At 49.1% G+C, this 26,860-nt stretch overlaps 1 protein-coding gene across 3 annotated transcripts in view; it reads left to right on the top strand.

Moving 5' to 3' along the window:
- The window catches only part of Inpp5a (inositol polyphosphate-5-phosphatase A), a 194,837-nt gene extending 168,344 nt beyond the window's left edge, over positions 1-26,493 (top strand). For all 3 annotated transcript variants that reach the window (XM_059264992.1, XM_059264995.1, XM_059265001.1), the window contains 7 exons: positions 6,451-6,546; positions 6,638-6,712; positions 14,493-14,566; positions 21,592-21,703; positions 24,155-24,223; positions 25,019-25,106; positions 25,190-26,493. In XM_059264992.1, coding sequence (XP_059120975.1) covers positions 6,451-6,546; positions 6,638-6,712; positions 14,493-14,566; positions 21,592-21,703; positions 24,155-24,223; positions 25,019-25,099 — 507 coding nt within the window. In that variant the 3' untranslated portion in view covers positions 25,100-25,106; positions 25,190-26,493. The remainder of the gene's footprint in view (positions 1-6,450; positions 6,547-6,637; positions 6,713-14,492; positions 14,567-21,591; positions 21,704-24,154; positions 24,224-25,018; positions 25,107-25,189) is intronic.
- The last annotated feature ends 367 nt before the right edge of the window (positions 26,494-26,860 follow it).

Here is a 26,860-nt window from a genome sequence, read left to right as displayed (position 1 = left end):
CTCGAGCCTAGGAACCAGCCGGGTCAGGTCTGACTGCTGTGTCTCCTCTGCCCTTGTCTTGGCAGCTTTGCTGGCTGGGCAGAGCCGCGAGGGAGCCCTAGAATCTCTGCTTCTGCTTGCTCATAGAGTACGCATTGGAGCGCCTGGTCTCCTGGCTTCTGCAAATGGAGTTACAGACATGGTTCCCTTCAGGTTCCACTTGGGGTGGGAGGGATGCCTAATCCTCTTGGGGGTAGTTTAACTTCTATCTTGCCCTGGAATGGCTCCCCTTGCTGCCTGTGATGTCTGTTAGGGGGTGGTACTGCTTTGTAATTAACTCTTGACCCCCCTACTCCCACCCCACAAGCCCCCTTGAAGGAAAGAAAAAAAAAAGTGAGGCCAGGAGGCTCTGGGTTTTTAAACAGCCTGGGACATCTGGCCTCTGGTTTTCATCTGCTGACTAAAGTCAGGATTAAACCTTGCCCCCACAGCTTTGTGCAGCTACTGGTGAGTGACAGGCTACCTTAGACAATGGAGGCGTCAACCCCTCCCAGAGCACAGTCCTGGGCTGGACAATGGAGTGTTTGGTGGCTGTGCAAGGTCCAGAGCTGTCCACCAGTCTGCCCATGTGCCCCCTGGGAAAAATTCTAAGCGATGCTGTGCTCTAGCCAGAGGCCAGGCAAGCAGGCCCAGTGAGGAGTTGATGCTCGCTGTGTTCCCTCCCAGATATCCAGAGGCTCTTGGAGAACTGCAGGTGCTGATGCTGGCCAGCCTGTGCTTAAGCCCTTGCTGAGGACTCGGGCCTCTGTCCCCTCAAAGAGTTGCTCACCTGCCCTGGCAGGATCACTCCTGGGATGCCTCCTCCCTCTGCAAAGATGCCAGGGGAACCCTGGATGTCACCAAGGGATAGGCACCCATCCTTGGGGCGTTGATCCATCTAGCTACCAGCAGATATCCTGGTCTGAGTAACAAACAAGTTTAATATAGCCATCGTGGAGTATGGTGACTCACGCCTTTAATCCCAGCGCTCAGGAGGCAGAGGCAGGTGGATCTCTGTGAGTTTGAGGCCAGCCTGGTCTACTGGAACCTCTGTGAGTTCCAGGACTATGTAGAGAGACCCTGTCTCAAAACAAATAAACAAACAAAAACTTTTAATGGTCAGCATGCACTGGGCCTTCACAGGTTCATATGGGTTCCAGCATTGAGGGAGAAATTGGACATGAGCTCCTGTCCTTAACCAAGAAGCTATTTCCAATAGACAATCACTTGCAAAGGAAAAATTAATTCTCTCCAGTGGAGTCTCACCGAGTATATAGACCACACTCAAGGGTAGGCCTCAATCCCAGCACTATGTATTTTTGTAGATTTCTTTTTGTCTTGTATTGCTTTGTTTGATTATTTATCTCACTGGTCTTTTGTTTGGATATTATGTTTTCCAATTTTATGTTTTCATGGGTGTTGCTTTTGCGTGTGTTTGTGTTTCTTGTTCCTTTTCATTGTTTTTTATTCTGATTTGTTTGCTTTTTAAATTTTCCTGTTTGTTTTCTAAAGAGAGAGAGAGAGAGAGAGAAGGCATGGAGTTGGATGGGTGTGGAGGTAGAAAGGATCTGAGAGGAAATGGGGGAAGAAACCATGATCAGAATATATTGTATGAATCTTCAATAAAAAAAAGTAGGCCGGGCGGTGGTGGCACATGCCTTTAATCCCAGCACTGAGGAGGCAGAGCCAGATGGATCTCTGTGAGTTCCAGGCCAGCCTGGTCTATGAAGTGAGTTCCAGGAAAGGTGCAAAACTACACAGAGAAACCCTGTCTCAAAAAAAAAAAAAAAAAAAAAAAAAAGTAATAAAGCACCACAAAAGAATCTGGGGTCAGACCATGTCACTGTACAGAAATGGATATTCCTGGCCTCACTGTTTCTGGAGGCCTCTTCTGGCCTGAATCCTGTTCCTGTGAGCCTAGTGCTCTCTCTCTCTCTCTCTCTCTCTCTCTCTCTCTCTCTCTCTCTCTCTCTAATTTTTAATTTTTAATTTTTTTTAATATCCTGACGTCAGTTTCCTGTCCTCCTAGCCCCTCCCCCCCAACCTTTCCTCTGCCCACCCCACCCCCTATCCAAAAGGCACTGCCCCATGCTCTACTGAGGAATGACTTTAATACAGGTGCATTTACTGTACCTCTGGGTGAATGAAATAGGCAATTTCGAGGCACGTTTGGATTTTCTCTGCCTCTGAGGAGTGAGAAGACCCCTGGGTCCCAGCTGCTGTGTACACCCTGTTTCTATTCTGGCCTCTCCTGAGCCACAGGGATGGGCCCCACATCTGTGCTCCACCCTATGGTTCTATCCATCACCTCTCAATTTAGTGCTGGTCCGTCTTCCTTCCATGCTATCTCTGCCGTGGCCACCCCCTTTCCATATTACTGCCCCCCCTTAGCTCAGTTCCACTGTCTCAGCCTAAAGACAGGGTTCTCCTGAGACCCTCATTGCTCGTAGCCACCACCAGCTCCCTCCGTCCCAAAGGCTCCTGCAGCCCCTCTCTGGACTCTAGGCTCCTGCCTAGCCCTGGCCTGCCTTTGTTCAGGCTGGGGTTTCCTTCCAAGGACCCCCATCTACTTTGCTCTAACCCCCTCTTATTTCTCCAAGAAGCCCATTAGTTACTTGCCTGACACCCGGCCAGTTTCAAGGGTGCTGGGACCACTTGGCTTCCTGAAAAACCCTATAGTCTGGTAAGTAGACCCATGCAGCATGTCCAGGTGATCGATGGACACAGAACTGCAGTGCCCACTCCAGCCCTGGCACCAGAGGCCAATAGAGAATGACCGTGAAAGCTTGACCTAGGAGTCCCTGTCTGCCTAGCCCAGGGCTATATGATCCTTTGGAAACCCAACCTGGTGGAGCCCACCATATGCCATGGCCAGGTACAGAGGGAAACTTGCCCAGTGAAGGCAATTCTGGACTCTTTCAGCTGTTGACAAGCATGCACAAGATGCTTTTTAAAGAATGTTGTTGGCTTTGGAGGCAGGTGTGCTGGATACTGCAGAGAGGCTGCAGTGTGGCTTGGTTTGTGTTTTGTAGCTGGGGAACTGCTAGAGGACAGCCTAGCCAGATGCACTCACACTGAGGTTAGAGCTGCCTTGCCTGGATTCCATTACTGATACAAAGGTTTTAATATCTCTTTATATATTTCTACAATGTGCTTCAACCACTATTATCAACAGTAGCTCCAAAACTTACAAGCGTGCTTAAAACGTCCCCAGATCACCAAAGCAGATTCAAAAATGTCCAGAGGCCATGTGAAGGTTGTCCTGGGACTAAGAAGCCATCTCCTCCCCTGCCCCTATAAGGAGATAGTATGGGAAGGACCTTGAGTGGGCTGGAATCTGGTTATTCTGAGGTTGGAGGCCAGCTGACTGTTACTGTCTAGCCCAGTTATACCTGTGTGTCAAAAAGTGCAGGTAAGGACCAATGAGATGGCTCAGTGGGTGGGGGTGCCTAGCCACTAAGGCTGATGATCTTGAGTTCCATACCAGGGACATAAGTGGTCGAAGAAGAGAACTGACAACTACAAATTGTTCTCTGGTCTCCACATGCATATGGTGACACACACGCACACACATGTCCACTCACATGTGCACACACACAAGTAAATGCCATTTTAAAGATTTTTTTTTTTTTGCAGGGGAGGCAGAGGCAAGCAGAGCTCTGTGAGTTCAAGGCCAGGCCTGGTCTACATAGCCAGAGCAACATAAATAGAGAGACTCTGTCTGTCTGTCTGGATAGATAGATAGATAGATAGATAGATAGATAGATAGATAGATAGAGATTTTTTAAAGAAAGCACAGGTAAATTTTGCTTTTGCAGACAGACTCTTTCACATTACATCTGAGAGGCTTGGTCTGCTGTCAGGGCCAACAGGCTATTTGCCTTTAATAGAGTTTTGATCTCTGTGAGTAGTGTTTGTGACAGCTGAGTGGAGGGAAGGTGAACAGATTTAGTTCCTGGGATGAGCTGGCCAATGCCTACCCTCACACAAGGGCATCTGATTACTGGGTAGCTTTGTGCAAATCTAATGAGCTGTAAAAATTGTGTGGTTTGATAGCACAAAAAACAGCTGTCTGCCACTGTCATCAGTGTCCTGGGCTTGGGGACGCCAGACTAGGCATCATGCTTTGGTAGCTGTCTAAGCAAGAAGAAACCAGGAAAGCAGGTGACCATCCTTGGCACATGGTGATCCTAGCATATTCCAGGAGACAAAACCCTTTGAGGGTTAAGCTTACCCTTCCAGTGCCCTGTGATGAAGCCATTGGTAGTAAAAATGGATCTTAGATGGCTTTTTAAAAATAGCATTTGGGGTATTTTTTCTCTTTTCAAAAGAGTTAAAATCCCTTCCTTAGGTTGAGCCGGAAAGGCTGGGCCTGGCAGCTTTCTGCATGAGTGGTCACGACTTCCCGGGTTTGAAAGGCCAAGAGAAGGCCGCTTTGCCTGCTCAGTCCTGATGGAGCCTTTACAACCTGTGAATGGAGAGGTTCCATGGGAAGGGATGTGGGAGAAAGGGGCGGGGTGGCTGGCTCTTACACAGCTCTGCGGGACCTTCAAGATGTCGATCTTTTGGGAGCTGCCAGCTTGGTGAGATAAAGCAGGGTTTTTAACAGCTGAGGGCAGATGCCTTCAAGGAGACACAACCATGAATTTCCTGAACCATCTTGCAGTGGTCACAATGGCCCTCTGCCTGCCTGCCCCCACCCAGAGCCTTTCCCCCATTCATAGAAATCAGCTTAAGCCACTTAAGCGCATTAGCATCAGGATGGGCCAAGACCTCCATGGGATGCAGGGGGCTGGGTGGCCTTGATGGCCCTGGTTGTTTGGGTACTTGTCCTAATCCTCCACAGTTCCAAGGCAGCCAGACTGATTTGTGACACAGAGTCCAAAAGCCACTTTGGGGCCTTGGCTGGGTTAGCTGATCTGTGCCCTGAATGTCAATGGCCTGGCCTGGAGTGTGTTTGGGGAGTGAAGGCCTGGGCTAGAATGCTGCACATAGGGCTGGCTCCACTCACCCTCGTCCCCATCCACCTTATAGGATGGGTACTGTGTTGGTCCAGCTGCCTAGGAGCACCTGGGATTGTTCCAATTGGGTATCTGACACCTTGGTGGGCCCCAGGCAGGAATGAGGGTGCAGAGCCCTGAACTTAAGCAATTCTGCGTCTTCACAGCACAGACCTCCAAGGGATCCTGCAATATTGAGACCTTAAAAGGTCAGATTCTTCCAGTAAACTGGTTTCCTTATAAGTAAAACTCATTCTCTTTGTTTAAAAATAAAAATACTTTGTTTACATATGGCTCAGTTGAGGACTGTCACTAGCACCAAGTAGTTCCTCCTATAATCCCAGTCCAGGTGATAGGCTCTTGCTTTCTCCTTGACTTGGCTGTTTATACACGTTTTGTGCAACTGTTCTGTTGGCCAAGAAAGTAGCCACTCCCTTCATCTTCGCCATCAAGGCAAGAGGCAGTTACTTAGAACCTCCATTTGTCTAAGAGGTGTTTTGCATTTGTCTCTAGGAATCTTGTGTTGCCTTATCACTTGTGTTGTAAGTGTCTTGTTTTCGCTCCAGCCCCCTGCAGTGTGTGTATTTGGGGCACAGGGGAGGGGGAAGGCTGTTGCTCCTAGTGGCTCCTGTGCCTGGGGGGGAGGGGGGCAGTCCCCAACTTCGTCCTGCCTTTGGGGGGTGGCCTCTTTGACCCCTTCCTGCATGTATTGAGGTTAATTCAAACAGGCATGAATTTAATTATCAACTAATGCTCTAGCTGGCTGCTTTTGGTCAAGGACCACCAAAGGACTGCACAGCCAAGCATGCAACAAGAAGGCTGTGGTTGCTTCATAGCCACCATTCCTTTGGTGGAACAGACAGCCTGAGCATTTGCTGATTTCATCAGGCTACTTGCCCCTCTTAGGTCCTTGTCACACCCGCGCTCAGTTCTCCTGACTCCTGACCAGAGCCCAGGACTTATCTCCTGAGATTCTGACCTTTTGACCATCTACCTCTGCACCTCCTGGGCTTAGTGTCCCATGCCATGGCCCTTCTACATCTTGACAGCCTTAGCTAGCCCTATAGGGCTCAGGGCAGCCAGCAACAGCAAGGAGCCAGTCCCTTGAAGGGCTCAACTTGCTGCCTGGCATGGGCACTGCTAACAAAACCTTGCCTCTTGTAGAAGCATGAGCATATTGCATTTGTGTTACACTATCAGCTACACACAGTCAGGTCCCTGTGTAGCCTGGTGGAGGGCCTTCTGAGGAATAGCCCACAAAGACTGTCAAGCTCATCTTGTGGAGTGGATGTGAAACCTTTGTGTCAAGGAACCCTAATCCCCTTCCATTCCCATTGGAGACATTGGGAAACCATTGATTATGGGCTTTGGGTGATACCAGCTGGGACAGTGGGTAGACAGACGGGGACTGAGCACCCTTGTCTTCTTGCAGACGCTCTGCACAAAGGCCACGATGCAGACAGTCCGGGCTGCTGATACCAATGAAGTTGTAAAGTTGATATTTCGGGAGTCAGACAATGACCGGAAGGTAAGTGGCTCATGACTAAGGGCAGCCACCAGCCACACCCAGCCTGAGGAGTGGGAGCTGTGCGGGCACTGAAGCATCTCTGACCCGGCAGGTCGTGCTCCAGTTGGAAAAGAAGCTCTTCGACTACTTCAACCAGGATGTCTTCCGGGACAACAACGGCACTGCGGTGAGTTCCGCTTTAAGGTGTACGTGTGGTCACCCTGGATCCTTCCCATGAGACACTCCTTGCCCTGGAGTACCATAAGCATATTTACATGTGTTTGGGCCACTCAGAGTTCGGCTTGGGCTCCAGGCTCACTTGGTGGGAGTGACTTATAGGGCTGGGGCAGGGTCAGGCTAGGCTAGGCTACCACGATTATCATCCTGTCAGTGGGCAGCACAGTGTTCCTATGACCTATAAGTGCAGCAATCTCCTGAGTGAGAGTGGTAAGGTCCTGCCTGCTACTATGGAAACCAGAAAGTCCATGGCCTTAGGTTATGTCCATAACCAGCTGCAGCCCCCATTGGGGGAAGCAGGTAGGAGATGAGTCTTCTTGTCCTCAGGAAGTTGCCCTCAGCATTGGTCCAAGAGTGTGAGCACGTGCAGGTGCTAGGTACAGATTCAAGTACTTCAAGTCAGGTACTGTTGCGTGTGTGCATAGATTTACTCTCTCTGACTTGCTGTGACCTAGCTGGATGCCTGTTTCCCCTCATAAGGTATAGAAGGATACATGTATAGTACATGAAGTAGAGCTGGGCACATCAAATTCTGATGAAGGGATGCAGTCCATCTGCATCTCTCAGACACATCAAAACCATCTGATGGTAGGCCTGCCTCCTATATCTGCAGACCCAGTACAGGAACTTTAGGAATCTTGGGAGCTGGCTGTTAAATGCAGTGGTCACAGTGTAGTTTAGGATTGCCCACAAAGTAGAGTTTATACCACAGAGGTTGTCAGGACACAAGCACAGCTCCCACCCCCAGCATAGCTCCACATTTACAAGAACACAGTGAACTCCATGCCCAGCCCTCCATGCTGTAACCTCTCTTACAGCTATTCATCTGGCCCAGAGTCCAGCAATTTCTGTGACTCCCAACTCCTCCTACTAGTCATGCCCAGCAGCTACTCCTCGAGAAGCCTGAATCCATCTCCACTGCTGTGGCAGGCCTACCCACCTGCCATAGGCCTGATTATTAACCTCACTCCTGCAGCATGCCCTGTTGACCTTGCAAGTAACACTAACTCCACTGCTGCTGTCCACAGGAGAGCTTCCTACAGTTTCTCCCACTGTGTCCTTCAGAGCGTCTGATGGATTCCTTCCCCTTTCCTTTTCTGCTTCAGTGCCCACTGGTCCCTTCCTGCATGCTCAGTCACTCAAAGACCATAGCTACTGGTGGTTCCTGCTAGAGGGGCTTCCCTAGGGCAATAATGGTTGTGTTAGCCTGCCAACCCTGTGCAGGAACAGGCTACTTTCCAGTTCACTTCAAAAGAGTAGAGCAAGTTGGGCATGGTGGCACGGGCCTTTAATCCCAGCACTCAGGAAGCAGAGTAGAACTGATGAGTTCAAGGCCAGCCAAAGCTACATAGTGAGATGCTATCTCAGAAGAAAAGGAAGGAAGGGAAGGAGGGAGGGAGGGAGGGAGGGAGGGAGGGAGGGAGGGAGGGAGGGAGGGAGGGAGGGAGGGAGGAGGGAAGGAAGGAAGGAAGGAAGGGACGGAAGGAAGGAAGGAAGGAAGGGACGGAAGGAAGGAAGGAAGGAAGGAGTAGAACAAGAACCCATATGAGCCTAGGCACCTAAGTGATGTACACTGGCCCCTGCTACATGGTTTCCAAGCTGAGAGAAGGCCAGGGAAAGGTGTTTGGGGGCCCCCATCAGAGCTTGCTCTTTTGATCCAGAGAATTAAGGTCACTTGGGGCTTTGCACAAGGCAAGAAGCAAGTGAGGTTGGATGCAAGGGCCACAAAGGACACAGAACATTTTGGAAGAAGCAGAGAGACAGATAAGGAGACTCCAGCAGCTAAGGAGAAAACAGTTGGACTTTGGGCAGCACTGGGAAAGAGAATGGAAAAATGTGTCCTAGAAACATCCAGGTGTATGCCACTGGGATCTAGGGCTCTGGAAGGCTGTCTCAGCATCTAACAGAGAATTTGCTGTGCCTTTGGAATGACCAGCCTTGTTCTCCGGGAGATAATCTGCATTCAGCACACACTCTCTGGCCTTTCTTTAAGGTGAAATTTGAGTGGTTATTCCTGTACTTCCATTACTGCAGGGCTGTAGGCAGGAGAGGTGGGAATTCAAGGGCATCCTCGGTTGCATAGAGTTTAAAGCCAGCCTGGGCTACATGAGACCTTACCTCAAAGAAACAAAAGAAGGGCTGGGGAGATTGTTCAGGGTAAAGTGCTTACATGCAAAACCGAGAAACTGAGTTTGGATCTTCAGTATTTTTGTTTTGTTTTGTTCTTTAAAGTCAGGTATGGTAATCTGTTATCTCAGCATTGAGAAGGCAGAAAGCGGAGGGGCTTTGGGACTTGCTGGCCAGCAAGTCTAGCTGAATCAGTGAGCTCCAGGTCCAGTGACAAATGCTGTCTCAAAATAAGCTGGAGAATGACTGAAGACGACCCTTCATATTGAGCCATGGCTTCCATGTATATGCACACAGATGTATACAAGCACCCCAGCACACACATACGTGAACACACACAAGAATATTTTTTAAAGAAGAGGAAAAGAATAAGTAGAAGGAAAAATTGCACTAGGCATGTACAGATGTGTAGACATGGTGCAAGTCTGAAATTGCAGACTTGGGAGGTTGAGACAGGAAAATTTGAGGCCATTGGGGACTACACAGTAAGAAAGGCCCTGTTGGTTTGTTTGATTTTTCCGTTTTGAGTTGCATTTATTTATGTATTTATTTTTATTTATTCTTCTCTCACAAATACATTCTGACTGAAGCCTCCCCTCCCTCCAGTCCTCCCAGTCACCACCGCACCTCCCCTCTCCCCCAGATCCACCACTCTCTGTTTACCTTCTGAAAAGAGCAGGCCTCCCAGGGATATCAACTGAACACAGCATAACAAGATGCAATAAGACTAGGCACAAACCCTCATCAAGGCTGGACAAGACAACCCAGTAGGAGGAAAAGGATTGAAAGGCTCTGTTGTTGTTGTTGTTGTTTTGAAAAAGTGTGGACATCCAGGAAATGGTTGGAGTTTGACTCTAATATAAAAGTTTTGAAGTAGGGGACACCTCCACATGGTAAGTTCTCGGGACTCCTGCCTATCTGCCAGAATCTCACCTAGGAAGTCTACAGGTTTGCCAGGTGCCTGGAGCTCAAGTGGTGCATGCTTCCACAGGCTGCTACTCAGAACCTGAGACATACTTGAAGAAATGTCCCAGCCATGCTGCTGATGCCCAGCCTCTGCCCAGGTCACACATTCAGAGGAATTGACCACCATCACTCAAGCCCAACTCTGGGCATTGAGTCCCTTCAGCATAATGAGCAGTGGAGATAATCTCATCCTCATGGCCTGGTTGAACACGCTGTGCCACAAGCACTACACACAAACTCCCGTCTGCAGGATGGATGTGCCCGAGCCGGACTCAGCCCCCAAAATCCATCGCATCCTTCATCAGCCACCGGTCTTGTACTCGTCTGACAGAAATTTAATTCAAGCTGGCTCCTGAAAATAATTATTGTATTTTAAGAGTAGTAATCATTGGCCGGGACATGATTGAATGTGTCCATGCGTATTGACTTTTTCTATGATTTATAGCTTTGTTTAGTCGATATTCCCATCGAAATTGTATAATTAATTATAAGTGTGGCTGTCAGGGCTGCAGGATGGAGTGCCCTGGTGAGGATTTGGAGAGATTAAATTTTCCTTGGCTGTCCCAGGGCAGGGCTTGGGAATTTTCTAGGTGCTTGGCCTGTTGGATAGAGATGTTTTCTGTGTGTTTAGCAACCGCCCGGGCTCCGGGTGCATTGATTTTCCAAGCCCTTTTTTCTTTATCAGCACGGTGTCCACGCAGCAACAGTGGAATTTGTGCAGCTGGGACGGCTCCTGACAGATGCATGAGGCCAGCAGCTGCTTTATCATTGTCCACACACATCGGTGCTGCTTTTCACTTTGTAATCAAGAAGAACGTTTAAGATACATTTGAAATTGGTTATCATGTTTGTGAAAAATCTCAAAGAGATACAAATTATCAATTCACCAGCAGTGTGGCGCAATTTCCAATCAGAAATGCCTCACAGTTGATGTTCTGTGGCGGCAGCAGCTTTAATCCCGGTCATCCTGTTGATGTGGCAGGCCTGGAGCTTCGGGCATTCTGCAAGCCAATCACACAGGATCAGGGTTTCACCGGCCTGTCAGAGCCAGCTGGTTGAGCAGGGAACCAGTGACTCCATCTATACCTATCCTCTGCACAGAAGAAGCAGAGTGAATGTGTGATCAGAGAGAGTGTACATTTGAGTTCCAGAACATGTCTATCGTTAGACAGCACCAGCTAGCAGGAGGACGGAGGGCAGGGTCCAAGTATGTTTCCTCCAGCATGAAGCTGGGGACCTGGGTTAGGGTATATGGGAGTAATGGGTGATATGTGAAGACTTGGGAGTTCTCCACCTGCCATCCCTGAGCCCCCTTACCTTCTAAGCAGTTTTTAAAATCCAAATTCCAAGTTCAATATTTTTTCCTTTAAACATTACAAAATTGAAGAAGGGTTCCTTTAAAATAGAGGCTATGGTGTGACAGTTTCTTCAGTACTTTAGGAAAGTGATACATTATATATATATATATCCACATTGATGACTTCAGGCAGGAGCCTAACAGGTAGACCCTGGCCATCCAGAAATGAGTGCTGACTCTGAAGAGGCCCCCAGGGAATCCTGGCACAGCTCTGCAGTGTCTTGAACGTGTTTAAAACTGGAGAATGTTGAGTGAGTGACAGTGAAGGCCACCCACACACCTGAGATCAGAGACACAGATACTCAATGTCCTCATACACAAAGGACACACTCATGTGCACAGCAAGAATTATAGTGTCTTCACCTTTGGGGGAGTGTCAGAACTGGCCATGACCAGTGGCCAGGTTGGCATTTAGTGGTCTGATGCAGAGGCAGAAGCAAAGATGAACACATAGAAGTAGTCTCCCATGTACTCCCTCAGCCCAGCCCAGAGCTTTGAAACAAAGCATATGTGTGTGTATATACATGTATATATATATGCATGAGTATATATATCCATGCATGTGTATGTATATAGTGCTGTGTATATACATATTTACAGTCATGTATATTGTGCACATATATATGTAAGTATGTGTGCACAGAATGCTTGTCAAAGAGCTTTAATGTTGATAGCGTGGCTTGAGTACTAGGGCCATGGCAGAGCTGAAGAATTGGGAAGCTAGACTGTATAACTAGCAGGTGGGCATGGACCCTTGGCTAGCCCTGTTCATCTATCCTCCTCATGTCCAGAGGGCTTCTGACCTGTGGCGGGAGCAGAGGAAGAGTCTACATGGTAGAGAAAGGTGTGGCCTAAAGATCCAAATGCTTCAGCTGCCCCTTCTGTGCTCACAAACTCCTGTGGACCTGGGCAGCCAAAGGAAGTGACTGCCCGCTCCTGATCAACAATTAACCTTACACAAAAACAGCACTTCATTATCCAAGGTTAAGTAAATCATGTTGGCCGAAATTCCATCTTTTCAGGGTCCCTGTCTGTGTTCCCAGCCTTTGTGTCCTTGCTGCTTCTAGAAATCTGACCAGAATCAGGGTGGAAAATAGAGCAGGTCAAGAGCCCACAAAGGCAAGAAGACTCTACCCTGGTGACTTCTGTAGCCCAGGCAGGTGTCATTCCAGGACTGTGGGCCTCAGACCACCAGGTGGCCACAGGGCAGTGGGTGTCCAGCCCACAGCTCCCTTGTGAGGACTCAAGAATTTGTCTACTATTTTCTATGAGTGGATTAGACTCTCCTGGAGGGTAGACCACATTCACAACTAGAAATTTTCTCAAACTTTGAACCAGCAAAGACAAGCTCACAACCCCAATCTGCAGGGCACGGGAGAATCACTCTACTTTTGATCAAGAGTCTGAAGACTACAGCCAGAGGCACAGAAGACCCATGAAAATGCCAGATGGTTGAGGACACAGAGAGCTTCTGAGATTGTAGTTGTTGAGAATAAATGGATGCATGCCCAGGCTGAGTAGACATAGCTGAAGAGAGAACTTAAAAACTGGAGACTAGATGGAGGAGTGGCCCAGAAGCAGCTCCAAAACTTAGAGGGTGTGGCAGAAGGTATGGGGCAGAGACAAGGTAGGTGGACAGAGGACCCCATCCAGCAGGAAAAGATCACCTGCCTGTTTTCATACCTGTCTACATCACAAATCCTCACAAGTGAATCCTGAGCTGGAAGAATGCAGAGTTCAGATCACAAGTGAAACAGCAGAGCATCAAATAGAAAAGAAGAAATCTTACAGTAGCCTGAAGAAGTTGCCATATAACTCATGGTTAGGCAGTAGACAGTCAAGAATCACAGCAGCCATAAGCAATGGAGTCAGTTAATTGAAGAGTAGAGTTGTAGTCACCTCTCAGGAACCTATTTAGGAGACCTCATAAGGTTGCATGTCCTCCTTAAAAGTCCACAGTAAACATGGAAAAAGGAAGGGATTTAAGAGGGTGGGATGCTAGGCTCCGCCTACTTTCCTGAAACTGCTGTTAGCAGGTGCTTCTGTGTTTTAGTCCAGTGCACCCGTTGCTTGTGGTACTTTCTATCTCTGAGCTGCCTCAGGCCTCTACCCAGACCTTTGAAGAGCACTGGCTCCTGACTCACACTGGTGGCACCTCTAAGCAAACATGTTTTTTCCTCTTTTGTTCATATGGTCAAGACCATAGTAGGGCCAGACAGAAGCCAATGTTGGAGCCATGCCAGACAGGGTCTGAGACCCCCTGGCTTAAGTCTGTGAATGTCCAGCATGCCACCACATGGCTCTGAGGTTATGATATTAAATAAAGAGGCTCTGTCTGGAGTGATGTCTTATCCTTTTCTCCTCTCTCATAAATAATATCACCTCAGAGGGGGGTTTCAACTGGCCTTAACTTGACCCTTGTCCAGTTCCAAGTCACTCTGGTTGGTAAGAGTGGCACTCAGCCTGGTGCTGATCTGATGAAGACAGCTCTGAGAGGGGCAAGCGGGCAGGAGACCCATGCCAGTGAGCAGGTAGCAGGCTGGCACACAAGTAATTACAGTGTACACATGCTGGTAATTGCACATTCAAGAATGATGGATGAGGTAGTAGGAAGAAGTGAAGACATGGTGTGGTTTTGAGGGGAGCCCCAGCACGATGCCATGGCTACACACAGCTGTGAGGTAGGACATGATTAATGGATAGTATCCCACAGGGTGTTTATGGTGACTGGACAGAGCCATGGCTGGTGTGGCGACCTCTCCTTCCATCAGGCACAATACTCTGGTGGAAGCCTCCTGAGGGAACCAGGCTGTCTGCCATCTCCTCTGCATACAGAAGTGAATGTTTCCTCCCTGGTGGCTGCTAGACTCTCACCAGTGTGCAGACTCAGCTGCAGTTTATGATGCACTGCGTTGATTTTGCTCACTCTGAGAGTTACTTTCAGCCCTGGACATTTTCCCTTACTTTGGAAAGGACATCCAGGCCCCATTTAGGGGATACATGCTTTCTGGGGCATCTTCATGTGTCTCATGTGAGCAGGACCAGGCAGTCTGAGCACTGTTCTTGCACTGCTGACAGCAGATGCAGCTGGATGCTAGAGCCAGGCTGGCACCCCTGAGTCTTGGTGGTGATAGATCTTGGTCTCTGAGTAGGGCAAGGTCACACTAGATGCTCAAGTCCTTCTTGTTTTTAAGAATTTACACACAACCCAGGTATGCATAGCCTGCCACCTTCCAGTGAGGAAACCAAGTGATTCTCTTTTCTCCTTTCTTTCCTTTAGCTCTTGGAATTTGACAAGGAGTTGTCTGTCTTTAAGGACAGACTGTATGAACTGGACATCTCATTCCCCCCCAGGTAAGGAGCCCTGTACCTGCTAAGAGCAGGTAACCTTCCCGACAACCTCCTCAGATGTGCCTGTGTGTTGGTGTCAGTATGTGCATTCATGTGCATGTATGCACACATGCATCTAAGTACATGAATGTGTGCACATGTGTCTATCTGTATTGCTCTGTGTACATAAGGACCTGTGTATATCACCATGGCATCTTGCATGTATGTCTGTCTGCATGTATGTACCTGTGTTGTGTGCATCTGTCTGTATGCATATACTTATCTGTGTGAATTACATCTCCTCCCATCATTTCCATGGCCTGAAGAAAGGAATTGGCTGTGAGTAATTAATGATTCTAATTTTTAAGACTCCTTTCCAATGTGAAAGAAGAATTATAGATTTGCAGGGACAGGTTTGTGGGCAGCACGCTGAGGCTCTCTGGAAGTCTTGAGACTCACCACCGTGTGGCTTCCCAGGCAGAGGGTTCTGAATCTATCTTCTGAAGCAGATAAGTACTCGGTGTTTCACTCCGGTGCTCCTGGGATCTTGATATCTGCAACATTAGCACTGGTTCCCTTGAGACATCCAGGGCCTCCGAGTGCTGTGGTATAAAGGAAGGTGAACGGGCTAACAGAAAGTAGTGTGTGGTATGTAGTGGACCACGGAGGATTACCCACCACCTGCTGCAGCTGTGCCTGCCCTCTTGGGCTTTGCATCTTCCTGGAAACACTGTACAGAAGGTGGATCCTGAGGACAAGGGACTGAGGCAGGCCCAAGCCTCCAGGAGCTGTGGTGTTCCTTCTCCCAACCCTTTGGCTGTGTCAGACCCCCAGTCTTGTGACCTAAAGTGGTGAGGAGACTTTCCAACAGACTGAATTATGCCAGCGACTTCATCATGCTGCTGGTGCTTGTTTTATGCCTGCGTGGTGGGAAATACTGGGGATCTTTTCCTCAGAATGAGGGTCCTGCATCCAATGTGTCTGACAGCCAGGCAGCTTTCCCCCTCTCTGCCAGTGCCCTCCATCTCTGCCAACTGGACATAATCAAACATGTGTGGTTCCTTCCTTTTCAGCTACCAGCCCATACCCCCTAACCTAGGAGACTAAGGTAAGGGGCCTGAATATAGTTTCAGGGATGGAGAAACAGGACCACAGGCCCTAGTAATTCCCAGACATCTGATTAGTGCCCAGACCAAGGTATTAGACACTTATATATTGGCTCATAGCAGCAGGGCTCAAGGAGATAACCTCATGAGACTCTGAGCAGAATACCTGAGGTTCTTCTTCCAGTGTTGCAGTCTTGGAAGTCACCTGGACACCAAAGGTACAGGACAGGACCCAACCAGGCCGAAAATCCAGAGGGCCTTGTAGTCTTAGCCCAAGTAGCTAAGAGAGAGCCCTGGACCCACATGGCAACCACGGGCCCTGCTTCCCTACCTGGCAGGAGCAGCTGGCATCTCTCACAGGGTTGAAGCCATCTTGACAGACTGGCATGTTCTAGTCAGTTGAATGTTATGTTGTCAAGAAGGGGCCCTACATGATGACCCCAGTGTCTGGAGCTACAAGCTTCCAGGAAGGTTCCTTGTGCCAAGCCCAGGCTGGTGGGGGGTAGGCACACCCGCTCCAGCCTGTTTACCAGGGGTCCATTCCCCTGAGTAGGAAGCAAAGACAGCAGTGGATTTTTAAGGCAGAATCTTTGGCACAAACAGGAAAGAATGTAAGAGCCATCTGTGTGTTCAGAGATGGGGAGAGGTGTATGCAGCACAGTGCCCAGGATTCCCACTCAGGAAAGGTTAATTAGCACAGCAGAGAGTACCAGAGAACCCCGAGAGGACCATATTCTCATTTTAGAACTAAGTTTGTTGTGTGACTCACCATAGGAGATGTTCAGAGGCAGCTGAGGAAAGTGCCCTTAAAATAGAGTAGAACCTCAGGTATTAGGGTAGAGCTGGCAAATCATATGAGCCCTCAAAAGCAGAGCTTCTTCGGTGAGAGAGTCGAGTCCAGAGTAGTGAAGAGAATTCACATGCTAGCCTGGAAGATGAAGATAGCCTCAAACTAATAGCCTTCCAGTGGAAGGCCAGTAATGAGATGGGAGCCATATGCCACCATCCCGATGGGCAGAGGACTTCTCGGCATGACACAATTGATGCTTCATCTTTGGGCTTTGAGACCCTGAGCTGGGTCCACCCAGGTACCCAACCCAGGGAGACTTAGGGGCAGTCTGTGCCCTGTGAACCGGAAGCCTGCTGGACTGTCAGGCAGCAGTGGAGAAGGTTGGTGGAGCATTGGGAGCCTTCCCCGTACTGTTTGCTGTGAGAGCATTTGTATCCCATGTCAGATCACAGAGGCTCCCACCCGCAGGCTCCATCTCCCTTCAGTGGTCACAGTTATCTCAGAAGCGCCCTGCCCTGTTCCTGAGGCCTATCTCCACAACTCAGGATATGCACACAGTGTTCTCCACCACCCATAGTAGTCTTTGCTTCATTGGTGTAGAAGCAGCACCATGGAAGGAAGCGTTGTTAGCTTGGTGCCGTTATGAGTGGTTTCTCCTTTTGGATCATGGAAGAATCCAGGGTTCCCTCACCCTGAGGCTCACACACCAAACTACCAGTAGCCCCAAAGCAGCAATAACCAAAATGCCATGAACTGTGGATGGACATTTGGAGTACAAACACCTTTGGGCGGTGAGAACAAATCCACAATCAAAGCGTGTCTGGGCCAGCCAACATGGGGTGAACCCTTTGAGATCCTATGTGCTCTTCACTGCCAGCCAGACCTACTGAGGAGCTGAGCCTGGCATCTCCCACCTTCAATGGAATCTGCTGATACATTTTAATCCTGTGTGCACTTTGCCTAACACAAAGCTTAACTTAGAAAAGGCAGTTTAAGTGCTATGCAGATCAGAATCTTTGCTCAGTGAACACTGAATGGGAAGAGCTCCACTCTCAGCACTGAACAAACTTGGCATAAGATCAGTATTTTGAAATGGCACGCATGTTTATAACGTGGATGTTTCAGCTCCAGTAAGTTCAGCATTGGAGGTACCATTGGTCACATTGGCCAAAAATCCAGAAATAGGGCTTATATCTGTGACTTGTAACCCAGTCAGGGAACAAAGAGGCTATGGGACCAGGCTATCACGGGGTCCTGGTTACACAAAGTCAATGCAATGTGGGGACAGTCAGTGAACCAGTAGACAGAAAAGCCTTGCATGCAAGCTGTGGTCACCTAAGATCTAGTATGAGCAAGCTGCCCCTGAAGCCATAGCAAAGGAAACCAGGGCAGGCTCCAGCCTCACACCTCCAGCCACCAGGACACTCCTGGGCACCTCACTGCTGGGATCTCCTACTTAACGTTTCAGAATTGGTCATGATTCTGGAGCTCTGTTCACTTTCTTTGGCTTTAGCCTCGAGTGCTCCTCCCTGTTCAGACATTTTAATAGCAACTGGTATCTTTGAAACCTGGTGTCTGTTCATTATGTCTCTAGACCTCAGAGCATGTAGATGTGTCCCTAGTGAAATTCCTTCTGTGACACACACGCTCCAGGGCTAAGTTGCCCTTGATGCCAGTACCTTTGATGTGCTGTATAACCAACATCAAAAGCAGAGCAGGGACCGAGAACAGGTGACCTTTCGCCAGGTGAAAGCAGAGAGGCTCCCTGCCTGGCACAATGGGTTTCAGCCCTTCCACCCTCCCCAGTCTGAGGACAGCCTCAGTACTACACCTCAGTACTACCCAGTGACCTTCTTATGCTTGTTTTCGTGTAGTCCAAGAAGGGCCAAGAGTTGAAGGCATGAGTTACACTGCTTTCCACCACCACCCTAGGCCTACACTGTAGAAGTCTCAAACACAACAGGCTTTGTGCTTCCCACAGTGGGTCATGGCGGCCATGGCAACACTATCCAAGCCTAGCCCGCCCAGGTCTTGAGCCTAGCCTTGTCACCCGAGCCAGGCTGGCTGCAAGCAAACAGCCAGCAAAGGGCCGCTGCCCACATCCTGACAGAGTTCGAGGGGCGAAGAGGAAGGGAGGCAGCGTGGAGGAAGCACAGGTGGGCAATTGTTAATTTTATCAGCACTGCAATTAATTATGACGATTATTCCCGGAGCTGTACGGAGCTGAGATAGGGTTGGTTTGCCCTGCCTCCCACCCCTTTTAGGTTTGCTTCCAGATAAGCTGCATGCACAGCCCTGCTTGCATTAATCATCCACATGCAGCCACATCCAGGCCCTGCACTCAGCTGAGCAGCCCCTGACCCCTGAATACAAGATGAAATGGCTCCGTACCCAATGTTGGCCTCTAGGCCTGTCTGGATCAGAACTTCCTGCTTTTGTATTTTGGATGTTGCAGAGCACCCTCAGGCTGTGGAGCTGAGGGCACTCCCCTCACCCTTCTCCAACCACAGTTTGCTCTGAGTTCCATAGGATCCAAGGGAACATGGGCCCCCCAAAACTTGTTAAGTATAGACAGTACTGAGAGATACAGAGAGCATCAGTCCCTGTCTCTCCCGCTGTTCTCTTCTATAACTCATGGAGCCTAGAATGTCTAATCACTGACCACCTGCAGATCCTATCCCTGGTGACAGAAGGGTTTTTCCTTGCCTCCTGCTTGTTCTGACTGTGTAGGTCTGCACAAGCTCTCATATTATTCACTGTGCCTGGGGGACGGAAATTTCACATTTACAGACTCACTGGCAAGTCACTTATAATACCCAAACCCAGAACTCTGTTTTCACTAGACTCTGGTCCTGGACTAGCAGTAGAACATCTAATAAGGTCTCCAGGACATAGGGTTTCCATGGATGGTGACCTGTGGTTAAGAACCGTGTCAGAGCCGGGTGGTGGTGGTGCACACCTTTAATCCCAGCACTTGGGAGGCAGAGGCAGGCGGATCTCTGTGAGTTCGAGGCCAGCCTGGTCTACAGAGCTAGATCCAGGAAAGGCGCAAAGCTACACAGAGAGACCCTGTCTCAAAAAACCAAAAAAAAAAAAAAAAAAAAAAAAAAGAACCATGTCAGAACTGTTAGCATGTAAGCAGACATGAGATGATGACTTCTAAGAGCATGCTAAGTACAAAGCATGATGATGGACACTTGTAATCCCAACACTTGGGAGATAGAGGCAGGAGGTCAAGATCGTCTTTGACTATGCAGTTTAAGGGCATCCTAGGATACAGGAGACCCTGCCTCAAAAACAAAACAAATCAAAAGAAAAAAGCTAAGAAGGCCAGTGAAATGACTGAGCAGGTAAGAGCACTTGCTGCCAAGCCTGGTGACCTGAATTCAATTCCCAGGACCTGCATGATGGAAAGAGAGAACCAACTCTCACAAGTTGTCCTCTGGCCTAAACACACACACACACACACACACACACACACACACACACTATTGCATATGTCCCATGTTAGTAAATATAATTTTAGTTTTTATTTTAAACTAATAGCATGCTTGGTTCAATCCTGTTTCCAAGTTGGCACCTCCCAGTGATGCCTTTTAAGTTGAGCATCACTGGGCTACTGTTAGACATTTAGCTGAACACTGAACCTCTCCTCTGAAGACAGTGCCAAGGCCAGACTATGGCAGTAGGCACAAACAAAGGTACTCTGCCTGCTGAGGTCTCACTCCTGAATCCACATAGCCCGTGTAGAAGAACCAGCTGGCCAGCACCTGCTGGACCACTGGGATGGCCAGTGAGTGAGTGTTCTGTTTCCATGGAGACTATTGCAGTGTGTGTGCAAGTTGGAGAGGGGCCTCAAGTCATGGTGCCCTGCATCTGGTTAAAGCAGTGAGCTTCCTGTTGCAATAGAGCCACAAGAGGAGGATTCAACCGCACAGCCCTGTGGCTTTATCAGTCCCATGCTGGCTGAGCCCTTGCTTTTCTCATTCCAGCCTCCACCATACTGGTTATACTCACTGTGAGGCTTTCTCCCTTTGAAAGAGACCACCGTGTTTGTTCACTATCATGGAAGCCAGGAAGACCATGTAGTTCATTTTGTAGTTCACAACACTGCTTGGGGTGGCCGTGTTAACATGTGTGCTCACAATGAGATGTTCCTCTGACTCAGCCTATGTCTTGGGTGGACTGAGGAGCACTTGAACAAGGTCATTGTCACCGTGATGTACAGAAATGGGATTGGCTATTGGCCTTTTGCTCTTCCCGAAAAAGAAAGTGTGGGAAATTTTACGTTCTTTAAAATGGTATAATGTGCAGGAATTACATAGATTTTGTTTTTAGCCTAATTTGAGATCAATTTAATCAGGTAAAGTGGTAATTCCTACAAAAGACAACGATCACAAACCATGGTTTCTATGAAGGATACATGCCTCATGGCAGCATCTTCCAGCTTTAGATGGTTGAATTCCAGGGAGATATTAGCTCCCCAGCTCTCTTAGGTCAGTGGAAGTGGGGCCAGGCCTGCTGGTAGCATAAGCCCCTTCCCACAATCACCAACTGGTAAGTGGCCTGACAGCCACAGTCACATTCTCTTCTCAGCTGAAGTCAACAGGAACATTTGAGCATAAGCCTGGTGCTCTGAAATTGACCTGAGAAAACATATTGCACTTTGAAAGAGAGTCTTAATGGTCTGAAAACCATGTAGAGTGTGGATATGCAAACACCTGGGCCAGCCAAATTCTGGGAAAGGCTCTTCTCCAGCCATTTCTACATGGAATTCATTCTGCAGTGCAGTCCAGCAAGTGTCCCCATGTGTGGGGGGGTTATTGTTTTACAACTATGGTGAATTGATAGGTCCCCTGGGTGGCAGGTACAGGAGGTAGGTAGCCTCTCCACAAGGCTCAGGCCATGAGTGCCAAGGCCTGTGTGAGTAAGGGGTATAATATAGGAAGCAGCCAGCCTGACCCACACAATCTATAGGTATATGCAGGGAGAACTAAGTTTGATGGGGACATTTGGGTTTCAAGTTTGGCTTTATATTGTAGAAACCTCACTGTGTGCATTCTTTCCTGGATAGCAGCACACCCTTCCCTTCAGAACTTGGAGGATTTCTGGGACCAGAGTGCAGTTGACGCTTTGTTCCTGTGTCTCCACAGCTACCCGTACAGTGAGGACTCCAGCCAGGGAGAGCAGTATATGAACACAAGATGCCCTGCATGGTGTGATCGAATCCTCATGTCCCTGTCTGCCAAGGAGCTGGTTCTTAAGGTAAGAGGGAGTACTCAGCCTGGGGACATTTCTGTAGCACATTCAGTCGATTGTAAGATGAGTGGGATGGAAGTGCTTAGCCACCTCTCAGCCAGCACTCAGGCCCCTGTAGGTGCCACTGTCATCTTAATAGAAGCACAAAGACCCTGCTCGGAGCAGGGACTAAACATAATTTATTGCATGGTATTTTGTGTTCTTGTGGGGGTTCATAGGTTATGTAAGGCAAAAACAGTTTGCAGCTGGGCTCAGCAGGATCAGGATGGAGGGGTAATGTGCTCAAGTCACAGACAGGTAGGGAGGGTTTTCAGATTTCCTATTATTTTCTGTTTCCATATTTTACATTTAAATTGCATGTTTTGAAAAGTACCAACATCTGAATTAGCTCGGCCCCATCCATGCAGATCTAACAGTGGAAAGGGTAGACTCATGCAGGGACAGCAGTTGGAGGCTGAGTGTATGCAGAGCCACAGTCAGACTGAGTGATGTGTGGGTCCTTGGTGAGGAGGCAGTGAGAGAAGTGCCTCCAGTGGGCTGGGGGGGGGGGTGCTCCACTGCTCCATCCCTCCTGCTGGAGTCCTGTGCGGGGGAGGGAGGAGCCCCTCATGGATTCCCACCTCCACTGTGCTGCTAGATTGCATTGTAGACCCTGTGAGCTGTCACTGGCTGTCCCTGTGCCAAACACCTACCCACATACTTGTGGTCCTCAGGAAACTCTCCCCCAGCTTGTGGGATATCCCTGTCGTCCTCTACCTGAAGCTCTGCTGGTCTTTGCTGTGTAGCCACTGTCCTCCAAATCCCAGACTTTTCTCCACTCCTGGGTGAACACACTGGGTGCAGCTGGTGTTCCTGCCCTGGCCATGGAGAGGAGTTTGCAGGCAGGCATGCTGGAACTGAGGAAGGGTGTTGGCCATAAGCCTCTTGGATCTGCAGCAGCCTTCTAGTCTCATGAGTGGGGCCTGTGCCGCAGTGTGCCCAATGACCCAGGGCCATCTCTGAGGAAAGGCCACTCGGCAGCCTGAAGCTACATTACCTGTGACCTGGGCCTACCTGGCTCCCCTGAGATAGAAGTACAAGAATTAGAACCACCCAGTTTGCCACGGGGGCAGCCTCTGCCTCTCCATGGGACTGAGCTGGACCGAAGAAACTGATGTCATCCACCGAGAAAACAGTTAAGATCATCAAAGTGCACCTTGTGGGAAGGTCCCTAAGATAAGTGCACTTTGATTAGTGATCAGAAAGCTGCCAGGATCCTGGGAGGTCATGCAGGGTGCTATGCAGAACTTCAGGAAGGCAGCAGTGGAACCTGTTTACATGCACTCACGTCTCTGGGTCTCCAGACCCAGGACTCATACTTCAAAGCCATGGGGGCAGACCAACTCTGCCCTTTATCTAACTGGGAATAAAGCTCTTAGGAGAGCTTCTGCCTGCAGGGGCTGGAGTCTCTAGGGCTCACAGTAAGCTACCTCCAGAGTGCCTCAGGCCGCCTCCCCGGTACCATCCATCATGCCATGCGCTGGTGCCCTCATCATGTTCTGTTCTGCTTCCTGAACCCTAAAACGCCAAGCGGCGTGGTGCCTGGGAGCCTCGGTGACGAATGCTCAGTGAGGTGTGCCTGCATCCTGTCTGAGCCCCTCTGTCATTTGTTTATCTGTCCAAAGATTATGCAGCTGAAAACCCACGATTTTATGCTGCCTTTGTAAATTACCATGCAGCATTTGATGGATGTTTCTCCACTTCTGAGGAGTCGGCCACATGCGCCTGAAAGATGGGCGAATGTTCATGCATGTGGTGCTGAAGGTTATGTTTTTATACTTTCTGGCAGGCAACCGTGCTGGAAAGTAAATCTGACCTTAAGCTTCCTACTGCATTAAAGATAAGTCAGTTTTAACTTTATCGTTGTAGATGCTTCAGCTGCGGGTATAAAACTACAGCCTGGTCAGAGTTGACTGACTGATTAGCATTGACAAAACCTCTGCCTTCAAACCCAAAGCCAAGGGTCTGCCAGGAAGTACAGGGAACAGTCAATTAATATGCATACGTGGCCTTGGACAGCGTGCTCTAGGTTAATAAAGCAGGCTTTCAGAAGCAAGTGTAAATAGGGAAAATGGGAAACAGATGAGCTACTCAGATAAGGACACACCCTTAGAAAGGAAGCTCTGAGTGGCACTAATTACAGGGCTAGGGGCTCTGTGCCGGCCAGTGGACCCGCAGAAGAGACCTAGGGGAGTCCCAACTGCTAGACTGACCTGCCACCCCTCTCTAGAGGCAGGATTCCTCTCTGGCAGAAGAGGCAGCCACATGCTGAGATGTAGCACAGCCCCCAAGGTCTTCCTGCAACAGCCCCTCCCTTCTCTAATCCCAAGGCTACCCCAAAGCCCCTACCTGTCCCCTCCTGGCAGGACTGCAGATTGTCTCAGCCTTCCTACACACCCCGTCTCTGTTTGCTTCCAGTCAGAGAGCGAGGAGAAAGTTGCCACCTACGACCACATCGGGCCTAATGTCTGCATGGGAGACCACAAGGTGATGTTGCAGTGTGTTGCTGGGGTCCAGGGGCTGAACCCCTGCCGGGGGTGGGGGGGCATCATATCGTCTCCTTTGGTCTGGCTTTACCAAGCAAACAAAGTTAATGTAATTAATTGAGTTTTAATAAAATACCAAAGGATGTGTGGATGAGTAAGCAGGAGAAGAAATGATCAGTCATAACAGAAGATAATCTCACTGTGTGTAAAAAACATCATGTCGCCAGCTGGTTATGATTGAAGGCTGCTTCTTGAGTCTACATTGGGACTATGTTCCTGGCCTTCCCATGCTGAGCTCACTCCTGTCAGAGTGTGGTAATGCATGTCTCACAGACCAGGTGTGTGTGCATTGACCCTCTGCACAGACTTCCCAAGTGTGGCTATCCCTGAACCCAGAGTGGCCCACCATCCCCAGTGACACTGAGGCCAGGTGACAAATCTCAGCCACATTAGACAAGTCCACATCCTCCGTATCCACGTGCTCTGAGGTAGGACACTGCATGACCTAGTCATGGGTGCATACATTCCTCTGCATTTAGAACATACTCCATAGTCCCTTACACTGATTCCAATCTGGAACCTATCCTCCTTATAAGCAGAAAGGGCTTGTGTGGGTCCTTTCATGGCCCAGCTCTCAGCTCCCAGGTCCAAGCTAACTGTCTCAATTCCTGCTTTGTACGCACGACTGCCTTCATCTCTGGACTCAGTTCCAGATACTCAGGAGACATGAGGGCCGAGTTCGGGGCGGTGGGCTGCAGCCTGTACATGCTGACTTCTCCCTTTTCTCCCACTGCAGCCGGTGTTCCTGGCCTTCCGAATCGCACCTGGGGCAGGTAAACCTCACGCCCATGTGCACAAGTGTTGTGTCGTGCAGTGACGTGGTGGTAAATATGGCTCCTCCTTGCTCTCCTTTCTGCAGCTTTCCTGGTGTGTTTGATCCTTTAACAAATTACTAATTCCACTGCAGGGAAGAGGTGCCAGCGCCATGAGAGGATCCTCGAGAGACCTCCCTGTAGCAGTGTATCGAACTCATCCTCCTAACAGCTGCATCGGAACCCGCCCAAGCATCACCTGCTAGACGGCCGGCCCCACACTTCGCTTCAGCCTCCGGACCTCCGGAAAGCCTCACATACCTCACTGTCGTGTCTGTCACGTGACATTGTAGACATATTGGGTTTAATCAAGCCACAGTCCTATTGCCAAAACTCTAACAGACAGCCGAGCGCCTGTATTTTAGACTTCACAGTTTTCCATTTTTAACGATTGTCTGTGGAGGAAGCTTCTCCATTTACAGCCCCAGGTGTCCAGCGTCCCTCTCTGCCAGGAGGAGTGTGCCGGGCACTAGCCCAGGCAGCAAGGCTGCCCTGTGTGCTCAAGCCCGAGGCCCCGAGGTCTGACTCTACTGCCATGTTACATGGCGTCTGAATCACACTGCAGCTGCTTTCCATTTTTATATATATAAATACATATAAATATATACTTTTTAAAAATAATTTATAAATCTTACCAAAACTTATGCTGAATATACTTTCCAGTATGAGTGCACGAGTGTCCTGAGCAGGCAGAACCGCAGTCTAGTTGAATGGTGAGTCCATCAGCAGTCAGCACAGGTTCCTGAGACAAGACCTAGCAAGTGCCCAGGGGAGAGGGGCCCCTGTGGCATGCCTGGACTAGCAGCTCGTCACTCTTCTGCCTTTTTCTGTGTAATATTAAGAACTGAATGTGAAGTTTATAGCTAGCCTGGGTGTACCTTTTAAGAATTTTGTAAACCGTTTTGTCTGTCTTTTGTTACCGTTTTATGGTGCCAAGTATCCTACATTAAAACCATAATCTCGTGGGAGAATTAGAAGTAGCCTCGTCCACTTCCCACAGATCGCTTCTAGCATGGGCTGTGTGTAAACGTGGCAGAGAAGCGATGGGTGATGCTGGGCACAACCTGTTGCCCTTACTCGCACCCAGCACTGAGTACCACGGAAGGCGCCTGCGGAGCCTGCTGAGGAAACACAGCGTGCTTTTATTGATTTACTTCTGAACACTACAGTTCCTGGACGGGGCGGAGGCGCGAGTTAATGTCGGTTTCCCTAGAAATCACCGAAGGCCAGCCTGTGTCCTTGATGCCAGGGTCGGGTCTGTGACTGCCATGGTCGCTGCTTGCCAATGTGCCATGTCCGCAGCGGTTGTCTGTGGGTTCCAGCTGTGGGTCCTTCCTCCAAAGGCCTCTGGAAGTGACTGCTCGGTTCCTAAGCAATAAAATTGATCATGGTGAAAACAGTTCCTGCTGCGCTCTCTTGCTTCACTCTCCCATGCCTTTGAAATGCTAAGTGCCCGGGAGTGGCCTCCTTTGTGCCCGGTTTGCTCTGCCCCATTCCGATTCTGGGAATTTCAATGTCCATTCTGCCACAGGGCACCAAGCTCTCAGAAAAATCTCCTCTTAGACTTTTTACTGTAGTATAAAAATGCTGGCCCCTCACTATTTTAAATGGAATTATACAAACGCTGTTCTTTTGCTTTGAACAAAACCTTCAACAAAATTTCTCTGCTCTGAACGTTGGCCGAGAAGCAACACAGAAACAACATACTGCCCCATTTAAGAAAGAAAAAAAAAATGCTGCTCCCTTTTAAAGAAATCCAGCCCATG

Source organism: Peromyscus eremicus, chromosome 1 (genome assembly GCF_949786415.1).
Source record: "Peromyscus eremicus chromosome 1, PerEre_H2_v1, whole genome shotgun sequence".
Taxonomy (NCBI): Eukaryota; Metazoa; Chordata; class Mammalia; order Rodentia; family Cricetidae; genus Peromyscus; species Peromyscus eremicus.
Note: the sequence above shows the minus strand (reverse complement) of the source record. Positions and strands in the feature narration are given on the sequence as shown.